The sequence below is a fragment of the Cucurbita pepo genome, chromosome LG05 (assembly GCF_002806865.2).
Source record: "Cucurbita pepo subsp. pepo cultivar mu-cu-16 chromosome LG05, ASM280686v2, whole genome shotgun sequence".
NCBI lineage: Eukaryota > Viridiplantae > Streptophyta > Magnoliopsida > Cucurbitales > Cucurbitaceae > Cucurbita > Cucurbita pepo.
The window spans coordinates 3,754,954-3,781,212 of NC_036642.1; the positions used below are offsets into that span (position 1 = coordinate 3,754,954).

The following is a 26,259-nucleotide window of genomic DNA, read 5'->3' on the forward strand; positions in this document are numbered from 1 at the left end:
AAAAAATTAATTAAATTTGTTGAGCAAAATACAAAGTTTAGGGTAGACAATTTCTAATAATATATATAATCTATTTTATAAATATATAATCATAAAATAATATTTCCTACAGAAAATAAAATATAAAAGTAACAAAAAAAAAACGAAAAAAGAAAAAAAGTATTATTAAAAAATTGAAATAACAACAAAACAAACAAAAACCGATCCAAGAGAGATTCCGTTGCGGCGGCCGGAAAATCTGCCAGAAAATAGGCAGGCGGCGGCACATTTGCCGACGACTATGCGCTGTCACTCTGCCAATTCCTCTACAGAACCACCAAAGGATCCGAACCCATCAAAATTTCTTCAAAATAATCATGATCTTCTCCTCTTACTGCTGGAACAGGGTCGCCGTCGTCTCCACCGCCGCTGGAGTCACAGCCGAACCATGGAATTTCCTGTATTAGAGATGTTTCGTACTCGAGAAGCAGAGGAGGTTCAAAAACAATCGATTTGGATATATCGTCGAAGAAGGGGAAATCAACAGCCGGGAATTCTTCGGCAGCGCCACCAGTTGCGGCGGTCTGGAATGGCGGTGAGAAATCGGTGGAGTGGGTTCTGTATTGGAGGACTGACGTCGGAGATGAAAGGTTCGTCGGAGACGATGGCTTTATGGCAGGCTCTGTTAGCGGCAGAGGAGTGAGGAAATTTGTTGAAGCGGCGGATTCCCGGAGCTTCTCGGCGGCTCTGTTGTACACCATGGCGGCCTCCTCCGCCGTGTCGTACGTCCCCAACCACATCCGTACACGGCGACCGGGGTCCCGTATCTCCGCCGCCCATTTCCCCCACGGACGCCGCCGGACGCCGCGGAACTTCTTCACATTACCCATGGCCGTCTTTTTATTCTTCTTCTTCTTCGTTATCATCTTTCGGCCACCGCCGCCAATCGGCGGCGTCCCGATGGTGATCTCGCGAATGTAACGCTTCACACGGCGGCGTGTGAGACTCGCAGCTTCTTCGTCGCTGGATGAGGAGTCGGTGGCCTCCGGATCGATCATCGAGATCCTTACGATTCTTGAAGCAGCGGTGTTTCCCGGTGGTTCCGAGGTGGGTTTTGGGCAAAGAATGGTTTGAACTTCCATGGTAGTTTCAGAGCTGAGGGTTAATGGCGGAATCTCTGAATTTGCATTCTAGAGATTTTAAAAAAGGAATAAAGGGAAAAAGAGAACTAAAAGATTGAGATATTATAAAAATATTCAAATGTTTCTCATAATCACTTTGAAAAACATTTTACAAAAACTATCCATAACATATAACAATTAACATTGTTCCAACATTGGGTTTAGATCAAACATTTGCCAAAACTTATTTGTATACTCGTGATTTGAATAACTTTACAGAGTTGATAAATACCACTTAATACCACTTAAATGAGTAAATTCACACAAAAACTTACTACTGGTAGAGCTTTTCAAATATCTACTCGACCTACATATATTTAATATTTAGGGCGACTAGATATGAAAATAGGAGGGAAAGAAAGGAGAGAAAAAAATATAAAATTTAGCTGCATATGTACAAATATTAAATAGAAAGCAATGTACAAAACGACGCCGTTTCTGCTACACACCGAGATATCTACGCGACACCCAACACACCTCTTTATTATTTATGTCCTCTTTCTCTTTTTTTTTTTTTTTTTTTTTTTTCCTCCTCCTTTCTTTTTCCATTTTTGTTTCCTTCATAAATTTACTTTTTCATGGCTGAGTTTTTAAGAAATATTCGAACTTATAAAAAAGGAGTGTTTATCTACTTTTTTTTTAAAAAAAAAATTAATTAAAACTATAAATTTATTCCATACTTTTCAAATTAATTTTGAGTTTTAGAAATCAAGATAACAAATTCGGCCATATTTTTTTAAATTGAGCCCTATTTTAAAATACTAAAATAATTCATAAATTTCAGGTTTATATTTATGGAAACACTTGGTATGATAAAAAAAAAAAAAAAAAAAAAANAGCCTTTATCCAAATACATTCAAGTCCCTCATTAAATACTCTGATGAATATTCCTTGGAACCCACAATGCACAGAAGTGTTCTCATCCTAGTTTCTTTTAAGTTTTGGAGTTTTCAAAGAGACCTATGTGGTGCTCAAAAGTTGGAATATATTTCAAAGGACATATATTGGGGTTCCAATCCCTAATAGAACAGATCAGAAAACAAGGGAGAGATGTTCAAGGAGCACGATTACATTCATCCAAAACCCTAAACAGAGCTCACATTATCCATGCATAACAAGGGAAAAACATGCTTTTACCTTCTTCTTTCACAAAGCTATTGTTGCACCAAATATTTGGTGCATTTCTTTTTCAGAGGGATTGAAACAGAATTACAATTGCATACAAATTTGCCAGGCATATAAAATGACAATAGATTCCTCCCAACTTACAAGGGGTATGGGGGATTGGGATACTATCTTACCTACCCCATGGCATACTTCTGGGTCCAGCTCCTTGCAGTGGTTTCATACTTGTTCCTGTCTGTCTTGTACATGTGAGCAATCTCCGGCACCAACGGATCATCGGGGTTAGGATCCGTTAACAAAGAACAGATTGAGAGCAACACCTTAACAAATCAATTATCCATCCGTTCAATAGAAACTTACAGCCCATGATTCATCAATCAAAATTATAGAACAATGCAGTGCAACAAACCCCTATTAATTAGAACTAGATCAGGTTTTCCCTAAATCTGAGCAGGGACCTATTATGTCGAAGTCCACCATGAAAGTGAGAAATCTAATGCAGTGGATAGAAAGCACATGAACTTCAACAAAACAACATGCTTAAAATAAATATTGTAGTGTGCCATTCAATACAGTTACCAACTTTCAACTGAGCCTGAGAGATGCAACAGGACACAATTGCATATCTGATTTAAATATCTTAAAATGACTGTTGTGGATGCAGGCAATATTTTTATCATTATTATTATTATGGAGAAAGGGAAACGATGCAGTGTGTGAGATGTGTTATATGATAATTTACTATGATCTTCAATGAAATTTCAGGGGATGGAACCTTAGAAATGGTTAGGGCAGGGCTCCACTGTTCTTTCAATATGTCCAGGCAAATGCTTCCATTGCTGTTTATATTTGGATGGAATACCTTTGTTCTGAACGCTACCTGAAAATTTATTATTTATATGAGTTGAACGAACAAAAAGTAGTCATTTTGCATCCAACAATACTATGGATAGAAGTTAATAAGTGTTCAGCAGGAGAAGCAACTATTTCCATGATTTAGATCATAGGCCATGTCTGAGAGATCCCAGTAACATTGCCTGAAGTTCCAAACAAAAATCAGAATGTAAAATAGATCTATAGTCTGCATGAGTTGCTCAAAACTAATACGCGCGTGAATGCTCATAATGGACAAAATCAGGAGAATGGGAGTGTGATAAGGATACAAAATTAACAAAGAAGGAAATACCTTGGGAGGCTTAAATGGGTAGTCTGGAGGGAAGTGAATGGTGACAAGGAAGACACCACCAGCATAGGGACTATCTGGAGGTCCCATTATGGTTGCTTGCCAATGAAACATGTCTTCAGCTACAGGACCTGTGATCGTTGCAGAACGTATCAACAAAGGAAGACTTGCGACTTCCGTTTAAAATTATAAGCCCTAAACATTTATGAACATATATAAATGAAGGTCTTTATATATTTTTTAGCCCCTAATGTTGGGATGTTTTTTCAATTTAACCCCAATTATTTAAAAAGCTTCAATTTAGTCTATTGTGTTGAAGTTAGTTTTTGAATGTTACCCTTCCTACTAGTGAATGTTAGAATTGGTTGATGATAAAGACTATATGACATGATTAATTAGATAGTTTAACAAAAAAATTGAGGAGAAATTATGTCATCTAAGAGAGGAAAAGTCAAAATTGCCAACTTAGAAATTTGGAGGAATTTGAAGTTTCCTAGTTTAGGTGGCCTAATTCATCCTATCATTCGATTTAAGCCTAGCATCAACCAATTCTAACATTCACCAGTGAACATAGTTAAGACACGGGGACTAAGAATGGAAATATGTCTTTGAAAAGACTACAGAAAAATTACATCTATACCAAAAGTTTCCTGGAGGCTGTAACTATTGATTATCCATGCCGTTTCAAAGGAAATGCGTTTTCAATCTCATTCATAGCACACAAAAACACCACTAGAAATTAAAATCAGAAAGCATCATAATTCAAACCATCATGAAATTACAAACACATTTTCAACACCAATCCAAGCAGAATCTTCTCAATCAGATCAAAACTAAAACAATCCGATTCCAACCAGCAGCAAACACGCAAAAGAGCAAAGATCGTGGTCAGAACAAAAAAGTACATAAAAAGAAACAAAATACCAGCACTGCAAGACGTGGGAGGATCCTTCTGCAAGTCCTTGAGCTCCTTCAAGATCCGCTTAGACGCCATCAGAAAAAAACCTAGAAATGACAGCTAAAGATCACTGCCATCAGATGAATCCAGGGAAAATCAAAACAAAATATATTGCATATATGGATAAACAAGAATACCTGAGAAGCAAAGATTGAAAAAAATCCCTCACAGTTAGATTTTTGGTTTCTGGATCTCTAAGCCGTGAGGGCTCGTAAGGAAGAGGATAGCGAAAATAGAAGAAGAAAGAGAATTGGTAAAGAAAAAAAGAATATTTATTGAGAGCGTTTAGTGTGGGGCCCTCTAAATCTCGCGGCTTCTGATTGGTACAGTTTCATATTCTTGCGACAGTTGTGGGTCCTCCCTTAGCGTTTTTTTCACGGATATTATAAATATATTATTTTTCTTTTGATCGATTCCATTATTTTAATATAATTCTTTTTTTTTTCTTTTTTAAAGTACAATTTAATAATATCATTTTAATTTTGTTGGGTTAAATTATAATCTAATTTGTGTCTTATGTCTAAATTTTTAAAAATTCAAAAATATATTTAATTTTAAAACTTTTTAAATTTGGTTAGAACCTAAATTCAAAATCAAACTTACTGGATGCATAAAAATAATAATAATAAATAAATAAATAACTAAATAAGCATAAATTATTGAGATTAAATGATTGATTAAACAATTAAAATTTTGTTCTTTAATTATTATTTTGTTCCAATAATTGTTATGTTATATTATATTCAAGTCTTTTTTAAAACCATTTTTTGTCTACCTCATCCCGTCACCTGTTTCATTCTCAGTTTATACGTCGTTGATGTTGGTGGTACAGAAACAAAAAACTAGTGGTACAAAAACAAATCGAATAAATCGAATTCCAACCCTTTTGACCCTTTTGCTCTCCATGTTCGCTACGAGTAGCAGGTTCGTTCTCTTTGATTCGATGTTTTTACTGTTTCTTCTTCCCTTGGGGTTTCATTATGGATGATTTGCGGGTTATGGCAGGATGTGGAGAACAGGGTTTACATGATTAAAGAGCTGGATCGACTAACAGGTCAGTTTAGCCATTAATGGGTGCTTACTTATTCGTAAGCTACAATTGAGCATCTGGAAACGATTAGAACTTGGAACTAAACTAAATTCCAGCATTGAACATGAACTAAACTATTAGAACTGGAAACTATTATGCTCAATTTGTAAGCTACAATTGAGCATCTGCCTTTCGTATTGTACAGAGCTTAAACTGAATTCCAGCAACTATTTTATGTCATAAGCATGTTTCTTTGCTTCAAGATTCCCCCCTCTTGAAGGGAAATTCATGCATGAAGAACTCAGTATGAGTTTGTCACAGTTTATCTGGTAATATTTATCAAACAAGTTCAAAAACAAAATTCCATACATAATCATTACTAGAAAGGTGATAACTTTGGTATAACATATGTGGATAATATCATATTGCTCCCAAAATATCAACCAAAACCAAATAGTCAGCACTACAAACGCCTATATTCTTTGTCAAATTTACAATCTCAAGTGGCCTCTGTTGTCATATACAAAGATGCCATAGTTGAAGTACAACACAATCATTTCCAGAATTCTTATTTTATGACGTACCGCCAAGAAAGTGAGCTACAGCCTTATCAGTGTCGTTGTCATACATGAGTAATGCCTCGACCACTTTGTTGGATGGAAATCCCATCTCTCGTAGGAGTGTGTAGCCTTTCACAAATTCTTGAACCTACAAAATTATGCTCGAGTCAGTCAGCAAATCCAAACCAAAAAAACAAACAAAAGAGTACTTTTACGAGATGGAATAGAGGAACTAAATCAGGACTCTATTAGAGTTTGGAACTAAATAAGAACGAAAACAAGACTATATTTTAACCTCTTAAAAGGTGAGGTAACATTGCTTATATTCAACCTCTTAAAAGGTGAGGTAACATTGCTTATATTCAACCTTATAAAAGGTGAGGTAACATTGCTTATATTCAACCTTATAAAAGGTGAGGTAAAATTAAATTAAATAGCATAAGTTATAAGATAACATCAAAGAGTGGATAGATCCGCCATCTGTGCATCGCAAGCAAACGAGCAACTTGATTTTAGTACATGGAGAAGTAAAGATAATCCTGCAAGCCCTTTACACATGATCAAGAATATACATATATATCCCAACCATTGTAGCATGTGTCCCTAGGGGACAAAGGGCACAATGACTCGACTTTATTCTCACCTTCCCCTGGCTTACCATTGGTAATTGGCTCAAGGTTCCAAACTCAATGGTGGCAAATAAACAAGAGGGTTAGGCTCATTGAGGGACTTAACCTAACACCTTACAACACGAGCTGACAACAACCATGCATCACCTCTATTTATGCTCCGAAGGATATCCCTCTCAATCAAGAGGACCCCTTCACAATTTTGTATAAATGGACTACACATCAATTAACTATTCTTATGGGACACGACTATCTAACTCTACAATATTTGTTTGACAAGAAAACTTGTAGGTCGTCAAATCCTAGACAGGTGGCCACAATGGCTTGAATCCATTCTCTTTTAAGTATTTTCTTATTAACATTGGCCATTATGGACTACTAGCCCTATGTCAATCATGGTGGTTTATCAAGATATATCAAATGCCACAAATACTACATTACAATAAGATTATATCCCATTCCCCTAGGACGTAACTCCATCAATCATTCATAGTTACCTTGGTTGGATTGTCTCCATAATTAGCAACTGCAAGTGAAACTGCTTCCCGACTCAAGCCAGATGCAACATACTTGTTCACAACTGGATCTCCTGGAGAACCCTACAAGGAAACATGTATACTCATAACGACGCGGATAATAGCTTGTGGAAATATATAGACCTCCAAACGGAAAAGAGGGAACTGAGGCCTGAAGACACACCATATAATACCATTTTAAGAAGAAAGCAATCAAATAGTATCTAGTACCGACTAGATAATCTTTCTTATTCAAGAGACAATTAACACAAAGTACAAAATTGATAAATAAATAAAATTGCCAAGGAATAATATATGTGATACATGATATCAAGGAAAGAAATCAACCCAAGACGGACTAAAAGTTACAAATATGCTTTGGGTAAATGAAATTTTCCTTGATTAACCCCTGGTTAGAAAGCTAGAGTTATATTATGAAGCTATTTGATGAAGAAAAAAAGAACATTAGAACATAAGAAGGAAAAGAAGGTACCATTGAAGATGACGACTCTACAGGTCTAGAAGGAGGGTGTTCCAACCCAAACCGATTCCAATTCGGAGTTTCTTTCTCTGCTTCAGCCAAAACCTTTTTCTCAAACTCAAAATCAAATTGGAAATTGCTCCGAGGAATATCTCCAACTTGTGGCGATAATTGAGGCTAAAAGAAAAGATCGAGCCATTAAAATCCGAAGCAAACATTTACATTACCAGATTTAATAACCGGAAAGTCGATCATATCTCGATTCAATTCAGAAATCGATGAAACTCAAAATCAAAACTCACCGGAGGAGTAATTCGATATTCCGGTTTAATGGTAACCCGGATGCCCAATCCTGCTGTACAATCAACAAATCGAAATCAAAACGAAGAAAAGAAAACGTATCACAATAAAAAAACCTCAAGATTGGAGGATTTGATTAAACAATTCAAGCAAACCCTAAAACAATTTCTAAAACTCGCAAACCACAAACCTAAACGATTCATCAAAAACTCATAAATAAGCGAGATCAAAGGCGAAAAACTTACAAGAGGAGGGAGAAGATGGAGAAGGAGCAGCAGAAGAAGAATGGTGGTGGGAGGAGACTCGAGCCACCGGAGGCGCCGGTGAATGACCTTGCTGACCGATCCTCGGGTACATGGACTGTGTATACATAGGATGAATTGAAGGAGATGGTGAAGATGAAGCGGCTGGGCCGTACATCGGAGGATGAGCGTTGTAGTAGCCGGGCTTGTTTCTGTAATCATAAGCCATAGCCGAAAGGAGGAAGAAGAATACGGTGGGAAAGACGGTGGACAATCCAAGTTGAACGCTTCGCGGAGAAGTAGACTTTATAAATGGTTATTTCATATGCGGTTTCCATTTTATCTTAATTTGCAATAACGCCCTTCCCAAGTCAAAATTTTCTCATTTTAATTTTAATTATTTTGGTTACAAATTTAATTAATTTAATTAAACTCACAATTTAATTTATTGTTTAATAATTTCATTTGATATAAATAAACGATTTTGTATAATAAAAAAAATTATATGATCCAATCAAACTGACGTGAGGTATGAGCTCATTATAATAAGCATAGTCGTAAATAATTATATACTAAACATCATTACCCGTATCACTGTACTGTATGACGCGTCCTATTTCTCTTAGACTTGTTTTGTATGAGCTTAGAGTGTGACATGTTACCTCGAGTTAACCCTAGAGGTATCAACACCAACGTTCTCTAAATGGGTTTTATAATAAGTTAGCCAAACATTTATTATATTCGTATACCGTGATCCAAGCACGTCGCGTGTGACCTCCATTTGAGTGACATTGGTGGCTTGTGGACGTTATGGTTATAATGCACATTTGAGTGCATGTCTACGAAAGAATAGATGTCAAATTCAAGGTAAAACTATAAAGCCACTTTGAATCGTTTCCATACTCGGTATCATATATGCCCGTATAATTTAAAATTTTGTATATTAAAAAAAACTTATTAGAGTCAAATTTTCAATCCTGAGACTCGTGGATTATCAGTCTACCACGCTTCCACTATTTATTAAAATAGTAATTATTTTATGTTAAAAAAATAAAACTATTAGAATTATTATTTGGAACTATTGATTATTAGCTATTTAGATATCGTATAAGTTATGAGTTCATTCGACTTTAGACATATCATATTTATTTAATTTAATATTTTTAACTAAAATATAATTTAAAAATTATTAGATAAAAGTATAAGATATATATTATAATTATTAAAAATCCACAAATAAAATTAATGGGAGACAAAAAAGGAGAGGATTTTCGGTGGATTGTGACAGTGACAGGAGTGGTTAATTCTTGACAAATTAATATAAAAAACAAATTGGAAATTAATAATTAGGTTACCAAACAAACCAACCTTTTATCCAATCATTTTGATTCCTTTTTCTCTAATTCAATCCAAGCCGTTCAATTTCCACGCCCTTGTCCCATCTTTTTACCACATTGCAATAATTTTGGCTGCTACCATAAAAATTAGCATTAAAAAATAACTCAAATTAATATTAAAAAATGGAAAAATAAAAAACATTTTTTTGCGAAAAAATATACACCATATTTTACTAAATTTGATAAAAATATATGTTTCTAATTTTTATTTTATATATTTTTAAAATTAAAATAATTTTAAATATTTTTTTTTATTAGAGATAGTCGGTTTTACATCACAGAAGAGATTCCATATCTCAAATTTTTTTCGTTAAATAAATGGGTTTGGAGACACTATTAATATATGTTTTTAATTCTTAATATACGTGTGTATTTATATATGTTTTTTTATTATATTAAAAAAATAAATTAATTAATTTTGAAACTAAGATTAGACTGTAATATTAAAATTTAAATTTTTAGAAATGATGTCGTAAGATTAGAAAATATATTAATTTCTTAGGATTCTTTTTTTATAATTTAAAAATGAAAACTTTATAAAAAACTATTTTTATAAAATAAAAAATTATTGTAATTAAAAAAAATTTAAATGATATTTTAAATAATAAAAAGGTTTCAATAGATTTTAAAATGGTCACATGCTTTGGATTCCAAAAGGATAATAATATATTCACATTTTAAATGAACTGAAAAAAAAAAAAAAAAAAAAAAAAAAAAAAAAAAAAAAAAAAAAAAAAAANATCGTAATTCAATTCTGAACGCTTGAAGTGAGTTGGAACTTGGAGTGTAATAAATTGAAATGAGAATAATTATACCCAAAATTTCATCTCCATCCTTTTTCTCGATGTATCCACGAAATCCAACACAAGGGGGCCTCAGAGAAACAGCATCAATGGCGGCAATATCGCCATTAAAATAGTATTTGCAGGAACCCCATTCATATCACATGGACCCTCCTGTTCCTCTGGCGTTTTCGACGATTTTCTGATGTGAGTTTTCTCTTATTTTCTGCCATTTTCTCTGTATTTGATGTTAACTGCTCTTTATCACAAGTGAACAAAAACCTTTTGCAGCTGACTTTTCGTTTTCCTTGCGTTTTCCTTTTTCGTCAGTTTCTTCATCAATGCGATCGAATGAGAACGTACTTGTTTATCTGTTTCGAGTTTTGATGGATTTGGGCATTTTTGGATCTTGAGGAAGCTTTAATGGTTGAAGACTGGGAAGTTTGAAGTAAGAAGTGAACTTATTATTGCTGTTCTTGTTGTTTCTGAGCTTGTTTGGATGCTGAGAAAATGGGGGATGAAAGAAATCTTGATTCCTAGCTATTTCTTTTCTCTTTTTGTTTCTGAACTTGTTTGGCTACTGAGAAAATGGGAAGGAAAATCTTGATGTCTTAGCCATTCTGCATTTTTGGGGTATTGATTCACTTCAGTCTTCACTATTCTCTTTGCTGAAGTCTAGAAAACATTGCTACTCCCTCTTTCAAAATCTTGATTCATGGTCATTTAGAGCCTTTTGTGATGATTCATTCTTGCATCTTGAGCTTTTTGTGAAGTAAAATTTTAACTCACTTTTCTCTTTTGCTTTGGTTCATTATTCCATCTTGAGCAAGCTTTGTTGATGTTTGTGAGGTTGGCAGTAAGAAGTGGATCCTCTGCTAATTCTGTTTCAGCTCCTTTTTCTCAGTGCTGTTTCTAGGCTTGTTTGGCTACTGAGAAAATGAGAAGTAAAACCTTAATTTTGTAGTCATTTTAGCTTTTTGGGTCTGTTCTGTATGAGCTACTGATCTTAGTTCCCTTCATTTTTCTCGCTGCTTCGTTTCATTTTTGCATCTTGAGCTGGCTTTGCTGCCTGTTTCTGAGCTAGTGATCTTAATTCCCTTCACTTTTCTTGCTGCTTTGTTTCATTTTTACATCTTGAGCTGGCTTTGCCGCCTGTTTCTGAGCTTGTTCTGAGCTAGTGATCTTAATTCCCTTCACTTTTCTTGTTGCTTTATCTCATTATTGCATTTTGAGCTGCCTTTGCTGCCTGTTTCTGAGATTGTTTCTGAACCAGTGATCTTAATTCCCTTCACTTTTCTTGCTGCTTTGTTTCATTTTTGCATCTCGAGATGGCTTTGATGCCCGTTTCTGAGCTTGCTGCCTGTTTCTGAGCTACTAATCTTAATTCCCTTCACTTTTCTTGCTGTTTGGTTTCATTTTTGCATCTTGAGCTGGCTTTGCTGCCTGTTTCTGAGCTTGTCTCTGAGCTACTGTTCTTAATTCTCTTCACTTTTCTTGCTGTTTTGTTTCATTTTTGCATCTTGAGCTAGCTTTGCTGCCAGTTTCTGAGCTTGCTGCCTGTTTCTGAGCTACTAATCTTAATTCCCTTCACTGTTCTTGCTGCTTTGTTTCATTTTTGCATCTTGAGCTGGCTTTGCTGCCTGTTTCTGAGCTTGCTCGACAAGCAGTTAGAAGTAGTGAATCCATCCAACTTTCTCTTGTTCTTTCCCTGTCTATTTCCGAACATGTTTGATAAAATGAGAAGCAAATTTCTAATTCATTTGGTATTTTCTCATGAAGATGCAACCAACAATTGGAGCCAAGAAAACTATTGAATCATCCCCTTGCTGCTCATTCATTCTTGCTTGAAAAGCCTCAACTCCCGGTGGAAATGAGCTTCAAAAGGGACCTTGAGCTTGTCGTCTTTGTTTTCTCTGCAGTCTTCTGGTTTGCAGCGAACGTTTATCCGGTGATGTCGGAGCCCATCAAAGACAAGGAAGCTTTGCTTAATTTTCTCAACAAGATGGATCACTCACACTCGCTCAATTGGAAGAAGAGCACTTCTTTGTGCAAAGAATGGATGGGAGTTCAATGCAACAATGATGAATCCCAAGTTGTAGTTCTTAGATTGGCTGAAGTTGGCTTACACGGTTCGATCCCAATCAACACTCTCGGTCGACTATCGGGGCTTGAAACTCTTAGCCTTGGATCAAATTACATATCAGGGCCTTTCCCTTCTGACTTCCTAAAGCTGAGAAATCTCAGTTCACTCTACTTGCAAAACAACAAGTTCTCCGGTCCATTGCCATTGGATTTCTCTGTATGGAAGAATCTCAACATCATTGATCTGTCAAACAATGCCTTCAATGGGAGCATCCCTCGCTCGATTTCGAACACGACACATCTAACGACATTGAACCTTGCCAATAACTCACTCTCTGGTGAGATTCCAGACAACCTTCCTAGATTGCAAGAGTTGGATCTTTCAAACAACAATCTCACAGGGTATGTCCCTCAGTCCCTTAAAAAATTTCCAAGTTGGGCATTCTATGGTAACAACCTCGTGCTAAAAAATGCCGTTTCTCCGGCTCACGAACCGGTGCCGAGTACTCGACCATTGAAGAAAGGCACAACATCACTTGGTGAAGCAGCAATTTTAGGCATTATAATTGGAGGTTCTGCAACGGGGTTAGTCATAGCAGTCATTTTGATGGTTATATGTTGCTCAAACAGAGGAAGACTAAAAAACAAAGCCTCATCAAAGCTGGACAAGCAAGAACAGTTTGTGAACAAAAGGGTGTCTGAGACACAAAACAACAACCTCAAGTTTTTTCGGAGTCACGGCCTTGAGTTCGACTTGGAGGACTTGTTGAGGGCGTCTTCCGAGGTGCTCGGGAAGGGGATGTCGGGGACGACGTATAAGGCGACACTAGAAGACGGCAATGCCGTGGCAGTGAAGAGGTTGAAGGAAGTGTGTGTTTCAAAGAAGGAATTTGAGCAACAGATGGAGGTGCTTGGGAGCATTGATCATGAAAATGTGTGTGGTCTAAGGGCATATTATTATTCAAAGGATGAGAAACTCATGGTGTTTGAGTTCTATCAACATGGAAGTGTCTCTGCAATATTGCATGGTATGTTCTTACTTCTTAATCTCTCCCATGAAAATGTGTGTGATTTGTGCATTGAATTTTGCAGTTGCGAGAGAGAAAGGGCAGTCACCTCTAGATTGGGAAACTCGGCTCCGAATCGCCATTGGCGCAGCCAGAGGAATCGCTCACATCCACTCTGAAGCCTGCGGCAAGCTCGTCCATGGCAACATCAAGGCCTCAAACGTTTTTCTCAACTCCGCCGGTTACGGATGCATTGCCGACGTCGGCGTCGCCGCTCTGATGAACCTTATGGCCCCAGCGGCAACCAGAGCCGCCGGATACCGCGCTCCCGAACTCAAAGATTCACGCAAAGCGTCTCAAGCCTCCGATACCTACAGCTTCGGCGTCGTGCTTCTGGAACTCCTCACTGGAAAATTTCCACTGCATACGAAGTGTGGCGGCGGCGGCGGCGGGGATCAGATCATCCACCTTGTGCGGTGGGTGAACGCGGTGGTTCGAGAGGAGTGGACGGCGGAGGTGTTTGATGTGGAGCTTTTGAGATATCCGAACATAGAGGAGGAGATGTTAGAGACGCTGCAAATAGCGCTATCTTGTGTAGGAAGAGTTCCGGATGATCGGCCGTCAATGGCGGATGTGGCAGCACGGTTAGAGGGAGTTCGCCAGGTGAGCGGCGGAGGAAGCCAACCGGCGCCGCCGCCAGCATTGCCACGTGGAGCGGAGGAGGTGATCCAGATTCAGGTGAACGTGGACGAGGGTGAAGAGGGAGCTCCGTCGAAATCGAATTGAGGATTTCTGGTTGTGGTTGAAGGATCATTGGGCTTCCGATCGAGTTCATATCAAACTGGATGATCAAATTCAGCTGGTAGATTCGGTTAGCAACTTAGTTTTAGTGTTCCAAAATTGGCTTATTTGATCGGTCTGGTTTTTTTTGGTTTTGTTACTTGGCGCCTTTTTTTTTTTTAATAGTGCATTTTTATATTACATTATTTTAAAATTAGATAATGCAATTTTATTTTATAATACAAATTATAAAGAAATTATCATAATTAAAATTCTTATATTTAAAAGAGTAAGGTTTCTGAGCCAATGGATTAATGGCGCTTTCGAGATTAGGCGTATGGGTTATTATATCCTGTAAGTCATGAGCACACACGCTTCTGATGCACTCTGATTCAGTTTGACATTTTTACAAATAAAAAAGTTAAAAAAATTTATTAATTATTATTTCAATTTTTGTTTTGATCTTAAAACCTGTGAGTTTGTGGGCCCACCTGTCCCACTCTGATTTAGTTTGACATATGAAATTATTTTGAATTATATAATACATCTTTACCTTAAATATAATAACTTTCAAAAATATTCTTAAACTTTAAAATTATCAAAAGTTTAGTGTAAAAATAAAGTCAATTCCAAAAAATTGAAATATATTCTAAAGTTTAGAGATATTTTATATAGTTTAACTTATTTATTTGTTAAAGATATGAGAGGTTATACGTTAATTACTGTTGTGTTCATGTTGTAAAATTAGGCGAAAAAAAAAAAAAACAATACGGGGAACAATATTGAGTTTTAACCTGAAAAATTTAATAAAAAAACAATAAAGGAAATCATGACAGTAATATAAGAAAGTGAACGAAATGAATTTCATACCATTTAAAACAAAAAAAATATAGTCGATGGTTTGATATCGATAATAAAATGATATCGATAATAGAATTTAGCTAAGAAGTCAAATGTTAAAACGGAGAAACAAAGAAAAAATAGAAGGAGGAAAAGAAGGGCATGTATATGCAAAAGCTACAACTTTCGATCCATTTCTATACAGATTCAAATACTTCAAGAATCTACAAGATCAAATTCCAATCATCAATTTGATCAAATATAAAAGAAGAGGCTGACCAATAAAACCAGTCATAAATCACTCCTCCTTCCTCGAAATTCTTGTTTTCACACCACCTGCATATTATTACCAGTACCAGACACTTTTAGTAATGTTTTTGGTTCTTATTCTTAGTTCTTCAAATAACATATTTATTTTGGTAACTCTTCTTTGCTTTCCATTTGGTAACAAGAAATGTTCCCAAATTTTTATACAACATTTGAAAATAATTTCAATAAATGTAAAGTTTGAGAGAATAAGGTGAAAAAAGAACAAAATAATGTGTTTTTTTTTCCCAATATAAAGGGAAAACAGAAGAGAACTATAAAATATACTTCTTTTACCAATTCTTTAAAAAGGGAAACAAGTCTATCTTCGGGTTCTCTAACAGAGTACGAGAAACAAGAACAAAATAAACGAGAATGCTAAATTCCGACTTAAAAAGATATATTCGTACCTTCGACTTCCTCGAATTGAACTTCTTTTATCAGTTCACCACCTGCACTGTACACAAACCTAAAAAAGGAAAAAAAAAAAAAGAGGGATAACAAACATTTAGAAAAAAAAAACACAAATATCCTTGTCTTCAAACACTAAAACTCAACAAGAAGAAATAGATATTCAAAATGGTAACTAAATCAAAATGAAACGAAAAACTTTACAATCTTGTAAAAAATTATACATTCTAAACAATTTTGTTCTCAGGCATCCTTTATACATCACCATTTGTGCAAAACTCAAATTAATAGCAAAATCTCATTAACTGATTTACACAAGTACCATCATATAACAATGAAAATATCGGTTCATAATGGGAACGATAAATGGGGAAGATAATGTCCATTACCTGTTGGAGAATACAATCTCAAGTTCATAATCAGAGGAACTCTTAAAGGCGTCAACCAAAACTGTTACGATCTCTGTTTTCCGAGTACTTGCCATCAGTATATCATACTCGGTTGGAATTACAATTGCATAGAAGTTATCGCTTAGTTCACTTAAACATATCTTATCCACAGCAGCCAGGGCAACCCTCCTTTTAAGGGTATCAGTTTCTGGGTCAATGATATAAATGGCAAACTCTGTTATTAAAAGAATCCGTCTTTTCATCTTCCCGGAAGCAGTGAACTTCAAAACTTTGTCTGCAAAAAGCACACTCTCTTCACCTGCAGGGATAAAAAGCATGGTAGAACTTGGTTATGGCTTGAGATAGAATTCAAAAGAACACGTGTATGAACGATGCATCAGTTCAAAATGGCTGATACGAACGCAGTAAAAACCATAATATTCTGCAAGAGTAGGGGCCATTCGAAGAGACATTAACACACCGGAGGATACTATTTTCTTCCTCATTATACTTAAAGAGTTCAACCAAATAAATTTCATGTCTTATTCAATCAAAGATGGAGTTTAGAAGATACAATAAAGTAAATCCAACAAAATCTCTCGTCTTCACTCTGCTAAATACTCTCCAAAATGCTTAATAGCCAGCTGAAATGATCCTGTTCATTCACAAATTCAAAAAGGAAACTACACAATGCATAGGAATAAATTATATGTTTAGGAATTAAACAATACATAGTGTCCAAATAGATAATAATTTCAAATATGCGTGTATATTTCCATCATTACCTAGCAATCATCCTAAAAATCAAACACCATTTTCATTTGATTGCACACAAAAAGTAAGGGATGAGAGAGAAGAGTTATTCAACATCATGAGAGCAATAGATTCGCAATTCTGGAGATGGAAAACTATCATCGACATACGATTTGACAAGGCAGGACGAACAAACTATAATCAATCAACTATAATTTTCGAATTTCAGACACGAAAACACATAGATACGTGAGCGAATTACAAAAGCAAACGAAATTCAATTCGAGGCCGGACATGATCAAAACACCGTAAATAATATATAATATCAACGCGGCATGTGCAAATTTAACCTTGCTTTTGCAGGATTTTCATCAAGAATTGATTCGAGGGAACATCAATGTAATCCCCCTTGTAATCATGATGAAGCGAGTCTTTTCGACGGACCTTGATGCCCATGAAGAGCTCCTGATCTTCGGTCACATTCCCATCGGAGGGTCGAAATTTCAGTCCCTGCACATCGTCAGCGGTCCCGACGGCGTCGCGTCGGTCCACAACTCCGGTGGCAGGAGAATTGTCGTCGATGAGGACCCGCCTCCGGGATCTGGATTCCATTGTTGTTGTTCGAAGTTGGACTCGCCGAGAAAAAATGGCTCTCCCGTAGTCTCAACTCCTGAACGAGAAATTGTCGCCACTGCCCCTATCGTGAAATGGAACGGTTTTTTCGGTTCGGTTACCCAACAGTAAAGTTTGGGCCCAAAACGATTAAAGCCCAGCCCATCCGGAAGAGGGAATTTTTTTTTTAAAAAGAAAATATATATTTTTTTCAAAGATAATAAATCAAAACATATCATAGAAAATTAATATAAATTAGAAAAGGTTACCAAAAAAAAAAAAAAAAAAAAAAAAAAAAAAAAAAAAAAAAAAAAAAANATCAAAACATTTATTTATTATTTTTAAATTCTTATTAAGAAAATAGCTCAGCCCACCTTTTTACTTGAGAAAAACAAAACTGAAATAGCCCTAACTACTCCACGCACTTGAAGCCGACTCCTCCTCCGTCTCAGCAGCGCCGCTGCCTCTCTCCCGTTCAGCCTCCGACGTCGTCTTTCTTCCGTTCGTGTCGCCGCCGCCGCAGCCTCCTCCCCCCACGGAGATTGCGCTGATTTTCTACTCCTTTTTGTTACAGGTATTCTCCAAGTCTCCATCTGTCTTTCTTCTCACCTGAAGAACACAAATGACAACTTGTCTAATGAACAATGGAGGAGTTGTTTGATTTTTTTTTTTTTTCCTTTAATAACAATAGCCCGATAGAAACAATAGTGAAGTTTGTGTTTGTCTGTTCTGATACGGACATGAACCAGTCTTCCAATTTTCCTTTGATTGCTTGACCAAGCAACTTGGCGTAAAAGTTTTTCTTCCCTGCCGCCCCTTATAGACATAGATATAGATGATAAAAAAAACAATGAAAAACTTAAAAAAGATAAATTTAGTTGAAGAAAATAATGAAAAGGGCAAAATGTGGCGGGAAAAACTTAAAAAAGATAAATTTTGTATAAAGTACTTAGATATATAGATAGATGGAGATTTGGATGAATTTGTGCTTCCTTGGTTAGAAGATGATGCAAATTGATATTTTTCTTCCCTACATTCAATTTTAGCAACTATTTGGCCAAAGTTTGTGGTAGATTATGCTTTATGTGTTTTTTTTTTCCCTGATAGTTTGCGATGTATAACCATGTTTTAAAGACTTAAGGTAATCCTAGTACGTTTTCTCATATGGAGGCAACATGTATATCCTTAACAAATAATATTTCTTAAAAGTACAAAACGTACTAAAAAAATTATTAACGATAAAGTAAAAAAATCATAATAGTACAGTGATGTGCATTAGTACATTTAACTTTCTTGTGTTAGTAATAGTCTAAAGCATATCGGCAATAGCGTTATCACTATCACTAATAGGATCTTTAATTGAGTCATTAACGTATATTATAGTTTCATCCTCGTTTTAGATGTCACTTTTAATGTCTACCCAATTTTCTTCATTCAGTATCATTGTCCTCTTCCCCTTATCCGTTCACAAAATAAATTTTATAAATAAAAGTTAAAAATAGTCTAATTTAGGGAACTTGTTGTATTAATATTTATGAATCATTTCAATCAGTCACATGCCACCGTTATATCACTAATAACTTTCTTGTGTTTTGTTTTATTCTCCAGATTTAACAGTGGCAATGGAGCAAGACAATGAAGAAGAAGTGAAGACGTTTAAGGACTTGGGGATATGTGAGCAATTGGTTGAGGCATGTGATAGTTTAGGCTGGAAAAATCCATCCAAGATTCAGGCTGAGGCCATTCCTCATGCGCTAGAAGGTTCTTTCTTTAGCTTATGCATTTACTTAATTCATTTCTTGTAACTGCTTTTGATTTTGGAGTTGCATGGGAGTTACAAATATTTCTATAAATATTAGGTTGGTGATATTGGATAGCTCTGATTATATTTGCAGGATGTCAATTTCGTATATTGTACCATACTTGTCCAGAACAAAATACAAGAGTTGTTCAACTGAGAATTAGCTCTGACTCTTAGGATTCTTTCTTTGAATTTATTTCCCCTCAATTTTCTTTTTGTTCTCAATTGTAGTGGCTTTTTTCTGTAACCACATTGGGTTTTGGGTCCTGCACTACTTTAATTTATTCATTCAATGATAACATTTATTACTAAAAAATTAATTTGAGCCTTGATGTATTTTCATTCTCTTTATATGGTTTGGTAAATTTTAGGATTCATGTCTAATATTGATCTGTGATGCCCCTTCCCTTCGGCTTCCCTTTTTTTGCTTTGTTTTCACTGTTCTTTCTTTGCAATTTATGTTTGTGGTATTGATAATGTTCAACCGTGACCGTCTGTGATGCAGGAAAGGATTTAATTGGACTTGCACAGACTGGTTCTGGAAAAACTGGAGCTTTTGCTCTTCCCATTTTGCAAGCCCTTTTGGAGGCTCCTCAAGCTTTTTTTGCATGTGTACTTTCTCCCACAAGGTTTGATACCCAATTGTAGTAGTTTAAAAGATTCTAGCCTGTCTATAAACTTCAAATATGTGTTTCCATCGTTATTCTTCAGGGAGCTTGCAATTCAGATTGCTGAGCAATTTGAAGCTTTAGGGTCTGGCATTGGTATTAAGTGTGCTGTGGTAAGCTTTCTGATTACAAATTATGAGGATGTTATTATACGTCAATAAGAAAGTGTTTTTATATGCATAACATTACTCTTTTTTAAACGTCAAATAATGAAAAATCCAAGTAACTTGTGCTCATAATCATCCGTTTCTTGAGTAGTTCTTATATATTATAGAAGGATGACTATTAAATATTATCCAAACCTGATATTAAGTTTGTAGGAGGATATAATGAAACATAATGCTATCTATCGTTTATGCCGTTGTGATGAGGAAGAAGACTCACATAGTGCTACTTATCGAGATTAGTTAGCTATGGCTTACAGCCTCAGTCCCCTGGGAATAATTGCTGTGCTATCCGAGGGAGTTAGTTTGTTTGAGAGAGAATAGTTGATGGGAGTTTGTTTATAGGAAGCTAGCCGGTAGGTGTCTAGTTGGAATTGGTGGCTCAAGGTTGTAATAGAAGGCAGAGGGAAATTAGAGGTTATAGGGATCGAGTAGTATGAACTGAACTGATTGAGCTATACAGATGCAATAAGGGTTCTATAGGGAACTGTACATTTATTTTAGCTGGGTTCTTTTTTCTGAATACAAAATCTAGTTGAACTTCTTGAGGATGCGGTCTCCTATTTTTCTTTTCTTGTTAGTGTTTTCCTGTTGATGTTTTTTGTGCTTCTGTACTTCCTAAACATGGAGCTATCTTGGTGATAAATATTTCATTTTAATCTAATGTAGCTTGTTGGAGGTGTAGACATGGTGCAGCAAGCAATTAACTTGGCAAAACGGCCACATATTGTCGTAAGTCTATGATATTTTTTGCTTCTCTTAAACTTCATTCTAGAGTGAATGTGATAGTCCATGTGATAATTCATGTCCTCTTCTCGACATTATCGTATTGTTCTTTTGGGATATTTGACTAGAGATTTAGCCTCAAAAGAATCTTTTTTTTTATCAAGTCATAAGCCTCTCCAGGATAAATTATACAAAATTTATACAAAAAAAATCTACCGGTAAATAGGCCTGGCTGTCAAAACAGACGTCAAAGTTAAATAAAGTTACCGTTCCTACTAGTGATAACAACTGCAGCCAGTAGTTGAACTTGAAACTACCACACATCATAAAGCATCAACAATGGTATGATGTTCACTGTAGTACTTTTGTGTACATGATCTTTCCATATACAATTTCCTTAGCCTGTTTGTAATAATTTCCACGATATCAAATGTTTTGTCATGGCTTCCATTGCTGCTTGTTTATCTAGTTGTTGATTTAATATTTCATTTATTTTGTTGTAGGTTGGGACACCTGGGCGCCTTGTGGACCATCTATCCAATACAAAAGGTTTTTCCCTCCGCACATTGAAATATTTGGTGAGTTTCGTAAGAAATCACCTTTGAGTTTTTCTTGTATGGAGAGACAATAAGCTTTCAGTTAATTAAATATGTTTGGTTGAAGTAATTATTTTTACTGAATAGCCTGTTTTTCATGTTGAGCAGGTCCTTGATGAGGCAGACAGGTTATTGAATGAAGACTTCCAAAAGTCAATAGATGAAATTTTAGATGAAATTCCTCGTGAGAGGAGAACGTATCTATTTTCTGCTACTATGACTAAAAAGGTATTTCAGTAAACATTTTTTTCCCCATGGAGAACAAAATTTAGTATTGAGAATATAGAATTAATTTAAAATTTTTCAGAAGACAAGATTATCGTGCAGTCTTTATTGTATCTTGTGCTATTTTATTAAGTAGGCATGGGATATGCTAAACACCATCCTTGATGCGTACGTGGTGGTGTGCCTTAGTTTTTTTTTTTTTTTTTTTTTTTTTTTTTTTTTTTTTTTTTTTTTTTTTTTTTTTTTTTTTTNTTTTTTTTTTTTTTTTTTGTTCTCTGTTTTAATGAACTTTAAAGAGATAAGAAATAAGTAGCATGAAATCTATATATTTACAATCTCATAAAGTTTCCTCAGTTCAGTTTTTCAATATTTCATCATCACACACACACACACAAAAAAAAAAGAAAAAAAACAGTTGTTTCTCTTTAGATGCATACACGTGAGAAATTATCTGATTAAGTGTTTGCTGATCAAGTTGAGATAATAATACAGGTTCGGAAACTTCAAAGGGCCTGCTTAAGGAATCCTGTTAAGGTATGATTGTGATTATCAAAGATCTAGTTTTCAGTTCCTGAGTTTATTCCAATCTTAACTTTCTTGGTCTCGAATTCTTTCAGATTGAAGCGGCAAGCAAATATTCCACAGTAGACACACTGAAGCAAGAGTATTGTTTTATCCCTGCGAAATATAAGGTTTCCCCACTTACTTAAATATTGGTTTATTATTTTTGTTTGTCATAACTTTTGGTCACACAAATCTGGATATTTTTAGAAACTACTTTCGGCCATAGTTGAGGACTGACAGAAGGAGTCTAATCAGTTGATTGATTTATTTATTTTTGCATTTCAAGAGCTATCATGCATGAGGAATTTACCTACTTTTGATGGGAAGCACATTTGGTTTACTGCTGGATTTACTTTATTACACGTCACTTTGTACAGGAATGTTATCTTGTCTATATCTTAACTGAGATGTCTGGTTCTACATCAATGGTCTTCACTCGAACCTGTGATGCTACTCGCCTTCTATCATTGATTCTTCGAAATCTTGGATTAAGAGCCATTCCCATAAGTGGTCAGATGACCCAGGTATTGTTGTGATATAACTCAGTTGTTTACACCTCTTTTCTTTAGGTATGAAATATTTGAAAGTTGAAAAAAGACTTGGAAACCCATTTGTATGTTTCATTTATCAACTAGGTTTCTTATTAAAAGAAAAATTTGGAGGTCGGGAAACCTTTCTTTTTCATTGGCTTCATCATTTTGTGGAATTATTTCTATTAAACTCGGTGCACGGACCATGTCTTTGACAGGCAAAGAGACTAGGAGCCTTAAATAAGTTCAAGGCTGGAGAGTGCAACGTTCTTATCTGCACTGATGTCGCCAGCAGAGGACTTGATATTCCATCTGTGGATATGGTCATAAATTATGATATTCCTTCAAATTCCAAGGTTCTCCTTCTGCAATTCTATGTATTACTCTTCTATTATCATTGTGTAGAATTTATCCTGTAGACTGAAACTTTTGACAAGATAGCTTCATAGATTCCCCAAACTAAAAATCGAGCTTGAGAATCTATGGAAATTGGCTAAGATAATTAAAAGATTAGGTGTTCATCTCTTCCAATGTTCTTCTAAGATGACTTTGTGTGCAGGATTACATACATAGAGTGGGAAGAACTGCTCGTGCAGGTCGTTCTGGGGTTGCCATTTCGTTAGTTAACCAGTATGAGTTAGAGTGGTACATACAGATAGAGAAGCTCATAGGTAACCAAAGAATGCCCTTTTTTTAGCCTCAGAACATGACAGATGTCTTTTTATTTGTCTATAACCAACTTTTTTAATATGGCAGGGAAAAAACTACCACAGTTTTCGGCACAGGAAGAGGAGGTTTTGATGTTGTTCGATCGTGTGGCCGAGGCGAAGAGAATATCTATTACGGTATTTACTTACTAAATTATGGTCACGAGTCTTGTGTCTAACTACAATTATTACTCATTCTTTTCCTACTTGGTTAATGTGGTGGTTGAACATGTTCAGAAAATCAAAGAAAGTGGTGGCAAAAAGAGAAGGAGAGGTGGAGGAGATGACGACGACAACGACGACAACGACGTTGAAAAGTATCTACGTCTCAAGAGTGGAAAGAACGGGAAGATGTCGAAGAAGTTTAATAAAAAACGAGTCTAAATTATGTTTATTTATATTTTGATCAAATTTTGGTATAGGCGTAGAGTGTAAGCTAAAGCAAATATGGTGTGTTCTAACTCGATTACAGATCACATCAAGGAATGAAAAATTTTGACCGTTTCTTTTATTGAAATTACTTGTAATAGATCGTGTAAATTCATGTGATGTATTATCATACTTTTTTGTTTTGCTTCACTTGTTCAAATCATGTGATCGCCTTCCCTTTCTATAAATTCAGTTCATCTTCTCCATTGTTGAAGCACACAGCAAAGCTCATTACAAATGGCTGCTCTTTTAGTCATCTTCCTCCTTGCAGCTTCCATATTCCGATCTTCCCATGCCGCTGGAATCGCCGTCTATTGGGGCCAAAACGGCAACGAGGGCTCTCTTGCCTCCACTTGTGCCACCGGAAACTACCAATTCGTCAACATCGCATTTCTCTCCTCCTTCGGCAGCGGCCGAGCTCCGGTACTCAACCTTGCTGGCCACTGCAACCCCAACAACGGCGGCTGCACCTTCTTAAGCAGCCAAATCAAAGCCTGCCAACGTCGCGGCATCAAAGTCCTCCTCTCCATCGGCGGCGGAGCCGGAAGCTACTCACTCTCCTCCGCCAACGATGCAAGCCAAGTCGCAAATTTCATCTGGAACAACTTCCTCGGTGGCCGGTCGAGATCAAGGCCACTCGGCGACGCCGTTTTAGACGGCGTCGATTTCGATATAGAATCTGGTTCTGGGAAATTCTGGGACGTACTTGCTCGACAACTTAAGGGGTTCGGCCGAGTCCTTCTCGCCGCCGCGCCGCAATGTCCGATCCCCGACGCTCACTTGGACGCAGCCATTAAAACCGGTCTGTTTAATTTCGTTTGGGTTCAATTCTACAATAACCCGTCATGCATGTTTGCAAATGGCAACGCTAATAATCTCCTGAATTCTTGGAACCGGTGGAAGACGTTTCCGGTTGGGAAGCTGTTCATGGGGCTTCCGGCGGCACCTTCGGCGGCGCCGGGCGGTGGTTTTATTCCGGCGAACGTGCTTATTTCTCGAGTTCTTCCGAGGATTAAAACTTCTCCCAAGTACGGAGGAGTTATGCTGTGGAGCAAAGCATTTGATAAAGGCTACAGTAACGCAATCAAAGGCAAACTTTGAATAATTACTTAATTATTAAGTAAAAAGCCATAAATAAGTAAAATAATAAATGAAAAATGGGATTTCTTCCCCTTTTTTTAATTATTATAGTACAATAATTGTCGCGTATAATATGTATTAAACTATGCAAGATAATATTAAGCTAAATACTTAATTTCAATTTAATATTTTAAACCTTCTAATTAAAAATGTCCACGTGGCACAGACAAAGACAGAACTGCTATTTCAATCTTCATTTTAAAAAAATTTATTTATTTTTAATTAAAATTTGTAATAATATAATTTCTATTATAAAATATATACAACATAATTTGGTTTTACATCATCAATTTTGATAAGAACTTGGTAATCCACTCTATCTAGTGTATTATATTTCTATTGATATATCTCACATATTTTAAACCGTTGAAAATGTAAACAAAAAAAATTGTTATTTTAATTCTCTTCGGACTATTTTGATTTATAATTTTTAAATGGGAGGTTTGGGTTAACGTAGTGAAAGGGTTGTTGCACTCCGAATATCATAAGTTAACTCTAAATTGTGTCACAATCGCACTTTTAATGGCAGCAGACTTGCAATTGTGCGGCATTCACTTTCCAACGATAAGTGAGCTAAGCCAATTCGTTCTTGCGTCGCCTACGGCCAAGCGACGTATGCTCGAGCCTCTAGCCTCGATTTTAAGAGAAGGTTTTAGAAAACGAGGGTAGAAAGAGATTTTCGAAAGAGACATTATATAAGCAAGCAAGAGATAAATAAAAACGGCTTGCAGTATATAATCTTGGGTAAGGAGAAGTTGACAACTAGTCGTATCCACCTATAGTACATTCTGAGGTATTGTATGTCTTTTCATCTTCTAGTGTTTTACTTTTATATTTCTAGTAAGTATGACTCAGAACCTAACAGCTCCAACAAGATATTATTTATAATAATATAGAAAATTAAGATGAATATCTAATAATATTATTAAAATCATTTAGATAATCAAATTTTATATAAAATTTACGTGAATGATACGACAAATGATGTCATATATGTCTTTTAATTAATTTTTAAACATTTTATCATAAACTAATTTTAAGCAAACCAAGAAAATTAGAACTGAAAAAATGTTAAAACAAAATTAGCAAAATTACAACCTTTTAAACAAACAAAAAAAAAAAAAAAAAAAAAAAAAAAAAAAAAAAAAAAAAAAAAAAAAAAAAAAC

At 35.7% G+C, this 26,259-nt stretch overlaps 7 protein-coding genes across 11 annotated transcripts in view; 3 read left to right on the forward strand and 4 right to left on the reverse strand.

The window, feature by feature from the left end:
• The window catches only part of LOC111796216, a 22,364-nt gene extending 13,873 nt beyond the window's left edge, over nucleotides 1–8,491 (reverse strand). Inside the window, exons 1-5 of one of the 2 annotated variants that reach the window (XM_023678971.1) lie at nucleotides 8,187–8,491; nucleotides 7,944–7,996; nucleotides 7,654–7,818; nucleotides 7,143–7,244; nucleotides 6,003–6,164 (exon numbers count right to left, since the gene is read on the reverse strand). In XM_023678971.1, coding sequence (XP_023534739.1) covers nucleotides 6,030–6,164; nucleotides 7,143–7,244; nucleotides 7,654–7,818; nucleotides 7,944–7,996; nucleotides 8,187–8,412 — 681 coding nt within the window. In that variant the 5' untranslated portion in view covers nucleotides 8,413–8,491 and the 3' untranslated portion in view covers nucleotides 6,003–6,029. Of the gene's footprint in view, nucleotides 1–5,810; nucleotides 6,165–7,142; nucleotides 7,245–7,653; nucleotides 7,819–7,943; nucleotides 7,997–8,186 lie in introns of those variants that run through there. The other variant, XM_023678970.1, reaches the window with a different exon arrangement.
• LOC111795021 (ethylene-responsive transcription factor CRF2-like) lies at nucleotides 306–1,121 on the reverse strand. The gene has a single exon (XM_023677244.1). It carries the CDS (start codon nucleotides 1,119–1,121, stop codon nucleotides 306–308), a length of 816 nt encoding a protein of 271 aa, XP_023533012.1.
• Nucleotides 2,167–4,679, reverse strand: LOC111796218 (ubiquitin-conjugating enzyme E2 10). Of its 2 annotated transcripts, none has more exons than XM_023678973.1 (5): nucleotides 4,564–4,679; nucleotides 4,393–4,486; nucleotides 3,472–3,599; nucleotides 3,061–3,165; nucleotides 2,167–2,605 (listed from the first exon to the last, which is right to left on the reverse strand). In XM_023678973.1, the coding sequence occupies exons 2-5, from the start codon at nucleotides 4,460–4,462 to the stop codon at nucleotides 2,462–2,464; spliced, it is 447 nt and encodes a 148-aa protein (XP_023534741.1). In that variant the 5' UTR covers nucleotides 4,463–4,486; nucleotides 4,564–4,679; the 3' UTR covers nucleotides 2,167–2,461. The 2 variants fall into 2 exon arrangements, with proteins under 2 accessions (XP_023534741.1, XP_023534742.1); XM_023678974.1 differs by having other exon boundaries at nucleotides 4,393–4,473; nucleotides 4,562–4,658.
• A 1,832-nt stretch (nucleotides 8,492–10,323) lies between the features above and the next one.
• On the forward strand, nucleotides 10,324–14,411 carry LOC111796212 (probable inactive receptor kinase At4g23740). 3 transcript variants are annotated; one of them, XM_023678963.1, is made up of 4 exons: nucleotides 10,324–10,569; nucleotides 10,693–10,810; nucleotides 12,142–13,472; nucleotides 13,537–14,411. In XM_023678963.1, exons 3-4 carry the CDS (start codon nucleotides 12,233–12,235, stop codon nucleotides 14,235–14,237), a joined length of 1,941 nt encoding a protein of 646 aa, XP_023534731.1. In that variant the 5' UTR covers nucleotides 10,324–10,569; nucleotides 10,693–10,810; nucleotides 12,142–12,232; the 3' UTR covers nucleotides 14,238–14,411. The 3 variants fall into 3 exon arrangements, with proteins under 3 accessions (XP_023534731.1, XP_023534732.1, XP_023534733.1); XM_023678964.1 differs by having other exon boundaries at nucleotides 10,324–10,995; XM_023678965.1 differs by lacking the exon at nucleotides 10,693–10,810.
• A 720-nt stretch (nucleotides 14,412–15,131) lies between these two features.
• Nucleotides 15,132–17,603, reverse strand: LOC111796217 (myosin IB heavy chain-like). Its single transcript, XM_023678972.1, has 4 exons — nucleotides 17,281–17,603; nucleotides 16,178–16,496; nucleotides 15,788–15,846; nucleotides 15,132–15,407 (listed from the first exon to the last, which is right to left on the reverse strand). Exons 1-4 carry the CDS (start codon nucleotides 17,540–17,542, stop codon nucleotides 15,370–15,372), a joined length of 678 nt encoding a protein of 225 aa, XP_023534740.1. The 5' UTR covers nucleotides 17,543–17,603; the 3' UTR covers nucleotides 15,132–15,369.
• Nucleotides 17,604–17,918: 315 nt separating this feature from the next.
• Nucleotides 17,919–24,102, forward strand: LOC111796213 (DEAD-box ATP-dependent RNA helicase 10-like). The gene is made up of 14 exons (XM_023678967.1): nucleotides 17,919–18,116; nucleotides 19,151–19,303; nucleotides 19,849–19,972; nucleotides 20,055–20,124; nucleotides 20,845–20,907; nucleotides 21,405–21,479; nucleotides 21,606–21,725; nucleotides 22,215–22,256; nucleotides 22,340–22,414; nucleotides 22,664–22,810; nucleotides 23,035–23,172; nucleotides 23,376–23,487; nucleotides 23,573–23,661; nucleotides 23,761–24,102. Exons 2-14 carry the CDS (start codon nucleotides 19,165–19,167, stop codon nucleotides 23,905–23,907), a joined length of 1,341 nt encoding a protein of 446 aa, XP_023534735.1. The 5' UTR covers nucleotides 17,919–18,116; nucleotides 19,151–19,164; the 3' UTR covers nucleotides 23,908–24,102.
• A 51-nt stretch (nucleotides 24,103–24,153) lies between these two features.
• On the forward strand, nucleotides 24,154–25,118 carry LOC111796214 (acidic endochitinase-like). The gene has a single exon (XM_023678968.1). It carries the CDS (start codon nucleotides 24,190–24,192, stop codon nucleotides 25,051–25,053), a length of 864 nt encoding a protein of 287 aa, XP_023534736.1. The 5' UTR covers nucleotides 24,154–24,189; the 3' UTR covers nucleotides 25,054–25,118.
• Nucleotides 25,119–26,259: the final 1,141 nt, after the last annotated feature.

Coding starts and splice junctions, on each gene's coding strand:
- LOC111796212 (XM_023678964.1), top strand. CDS start 12,233: ATGAGCTTCAAAAGGGACCTTGAGCTTGTCGTCTTTGTTTTCTCTGCA. Junction 13,473..13,536: donor TGTCTCTGCAATATTGCATG/GTATGTTCTTAC, acceptor TGAATTTTGCAG/TTGCGAGAGAGAAAGGGCAG.
- LOC111796213 (XM_023678967.1), top strand. CDS start 19,165: ATGGAGCAAGACAATGAAGAAGAAGTGAAGACGTTTAAGGACTTGGGG. Junction 19,304..19,848: donor CATTCCTCATGCGCTAGAAG/GTTCTTTCTTTA, acceptor TCTGTGATGCAG/GAAAGGATTTAATTGGACTT. Junction 22,811..23,034: donor TAAGTGGTCAGATGACCCAG/GTATTGTTGTGA, acceptor TGTCTTTGACAG/GCAAAGAGACTAGGAGCCTT.
- LOC111796214 (XM_023678968.1), top strand. CDS start 24,190: ATGGCTGCTCTTTTAGTCATCTTCCTCCTTGCAGCTTCCATATTCCGA.
- LOC111796218 (XM_023678973.1), bottom strand. CDS start 4,462: ATGGCGTCTAAGCGGATCTTGAAGGAGCTCAAGGACTTGCAGAAGGAT. Junction 3,600..4,392: donor TCCCACGTCTTGCAGTGCTG/GTATTTTGTTTC, acceptor CAACGATCACAG/GTCCTGTAGCTGAAGACATG. Junction 3,166..3,471: donor ACCCATTTAAGCCTCCCAAG/GTATTTCCTTCT, acceptor ATAAATTTTCAG/GTAGCGTTCAGAACAAAGGT.
- LOC111796217 (XM_023678972.1), bottom strand. CDS start 17,542: ATGGAATCCAGATCCCGGAGGCGGGTCCTCATCGACGACAATTCTCCT. Junction 15,847..16,177: donor GAGATTGTATTCTCCAACAG/GTAATGGACATT, acceptor TTCCTTTTTTAG/GTTTGTGTACAGTGCAGGTG. Junction 15,408..15,787: donor TCAATTCGAGGAAGTCGAAG/GTACGAATATAT, acceptor AATAATATGCAG/GTGGTGTGAAAACAAGAATT.
- LOC111795021 (XM_023677244.1), bottom strand. CDS start 1,121: ATGGAAGTTCAAACCATTCTTTGCCCAAAACCCACCTCGGAACCACCG.